This window comes from Apteryx mantelli, chromosome 8 (genome assembly GCF_036417845.1).
Source record: "Apteryx mantelli isolate bAptMan1 chromosome 8, bAptMan1.hap1, whole genome shotgun sequence".
NCBI lineage: Eukaryota > Metazoa > Chordata > Aves > Apterygiformes > Apterygidae > Apteryx > Apteryx mantelli.
In genome coordinates, this window is record NC_089985.1 from 32,823,301 (window position 1) to 32,824,359 (window position 1,059).

The following is a 1,059-nucleotide window of genomic DNA, read 5'->3' on the forward strand; positions in this document are numbered from 1 at the left end:
AGTAACATCATTAGCAATTTTCTTTTTAAAGCCATGAGATGGACATGTTCCTTTCAGCGAATATCTGGAATTTTCTTGCTACTGCATCCACCTTTCTCAAATTGATTCAGAGAGGCCTGTGTGCTGGCTCTTCACAAGCATCTTCCCCACGCCTCTGAACGACGGTTTCCAGCCCATCCATTGCAGCATCTGTCTGGCTGCTAACACAAACTTTGTCTGGGTTTAGGATGCAGCCAGGTCCCTGGGCAAGTTGAGTTGTATCACCTCTCCTCCTGTTGTGTACTTGGCCACTGGCCCATTGCCTTCCATAGTGAAAAGCTTGCAAGTCTTCGCATTCTCATGGACTGGTGTGGACTTTTTTGAGGAGACAGGGGAATTTGTGGGGCTCAACTGAACAGCCGTGGTGTCCTGCACTGTGTGCTCACTAGTTTCGATTTCAAAGGCTGTGTTCCCAGGTTTGATGAGCCCAATATTGGAACCTGGTTTGGATTTCCTGGACCCATGAGCTGGGGGCCTCCGGCTGCAGATGCAGCAGGCCCCAAAGAATGTGAAGGCCACCACCAGCAAGATGGGTCCGATGATGATGGGAGGGTTGTTCATGGGGAGGAAGGTCCCGAAGGCAAATGCTCCCACTAAAGTGATGTTGATCCCTGCTAGCATGATGCAAAGTCCACATGCACAGCACAGAGCAGGGGAGGGGAGGCCCTGAGGTCGCGTCTTTTTCTGGCTGGGTTTCTGGGACAAAGATGCACTGCTCTTTTCACTGAACATGTTGAGCTGAGTCTCAGAGGCCACCTCAATTCTGATCGGGTGCGTGCTGTATTGAGAAGGCAAGTGCTGGTTTCTTGCTGCCTTGAAATTCCTGGAAAGAAGCAGAAGAGCATATAACCATTAAACAGAGCGATGAACCAAAGGCATCTTTCCACCCCTCAGGGTCACCAACATCTTCTCTAGGTTTGATGAAAACTCAATACAACCCCAAGCCTGTTCTCAAGCCTGGGTTCTCCCCATCCAAATGGATGAAGCCCAAGTCAATCTGAGCATGCAATGGCCAGATTC

The 1,059-nt window shown here is 50.0% G+C and overlaps 1 protein-coding gene across 1 annotated transcript; it reads right to left on the reverse strand.

The window, feature by feature from the left end:
- Window positions 1-222: 222 nt before the first annotated feature.
- TMEM275 (transmembrane protein 275) lies at window positions 223-771 on the reverse strand. Its single transcript, XM_067300483.1, has one exon. It carries the CDS (start codon window positions 769-771, stop codon window positions 223-225), a length of 549 nt encoding a protein of 182 aa, XP_067156584.1.
- Window positions 772-1,059: the final 288 nt, after the last annotated feature.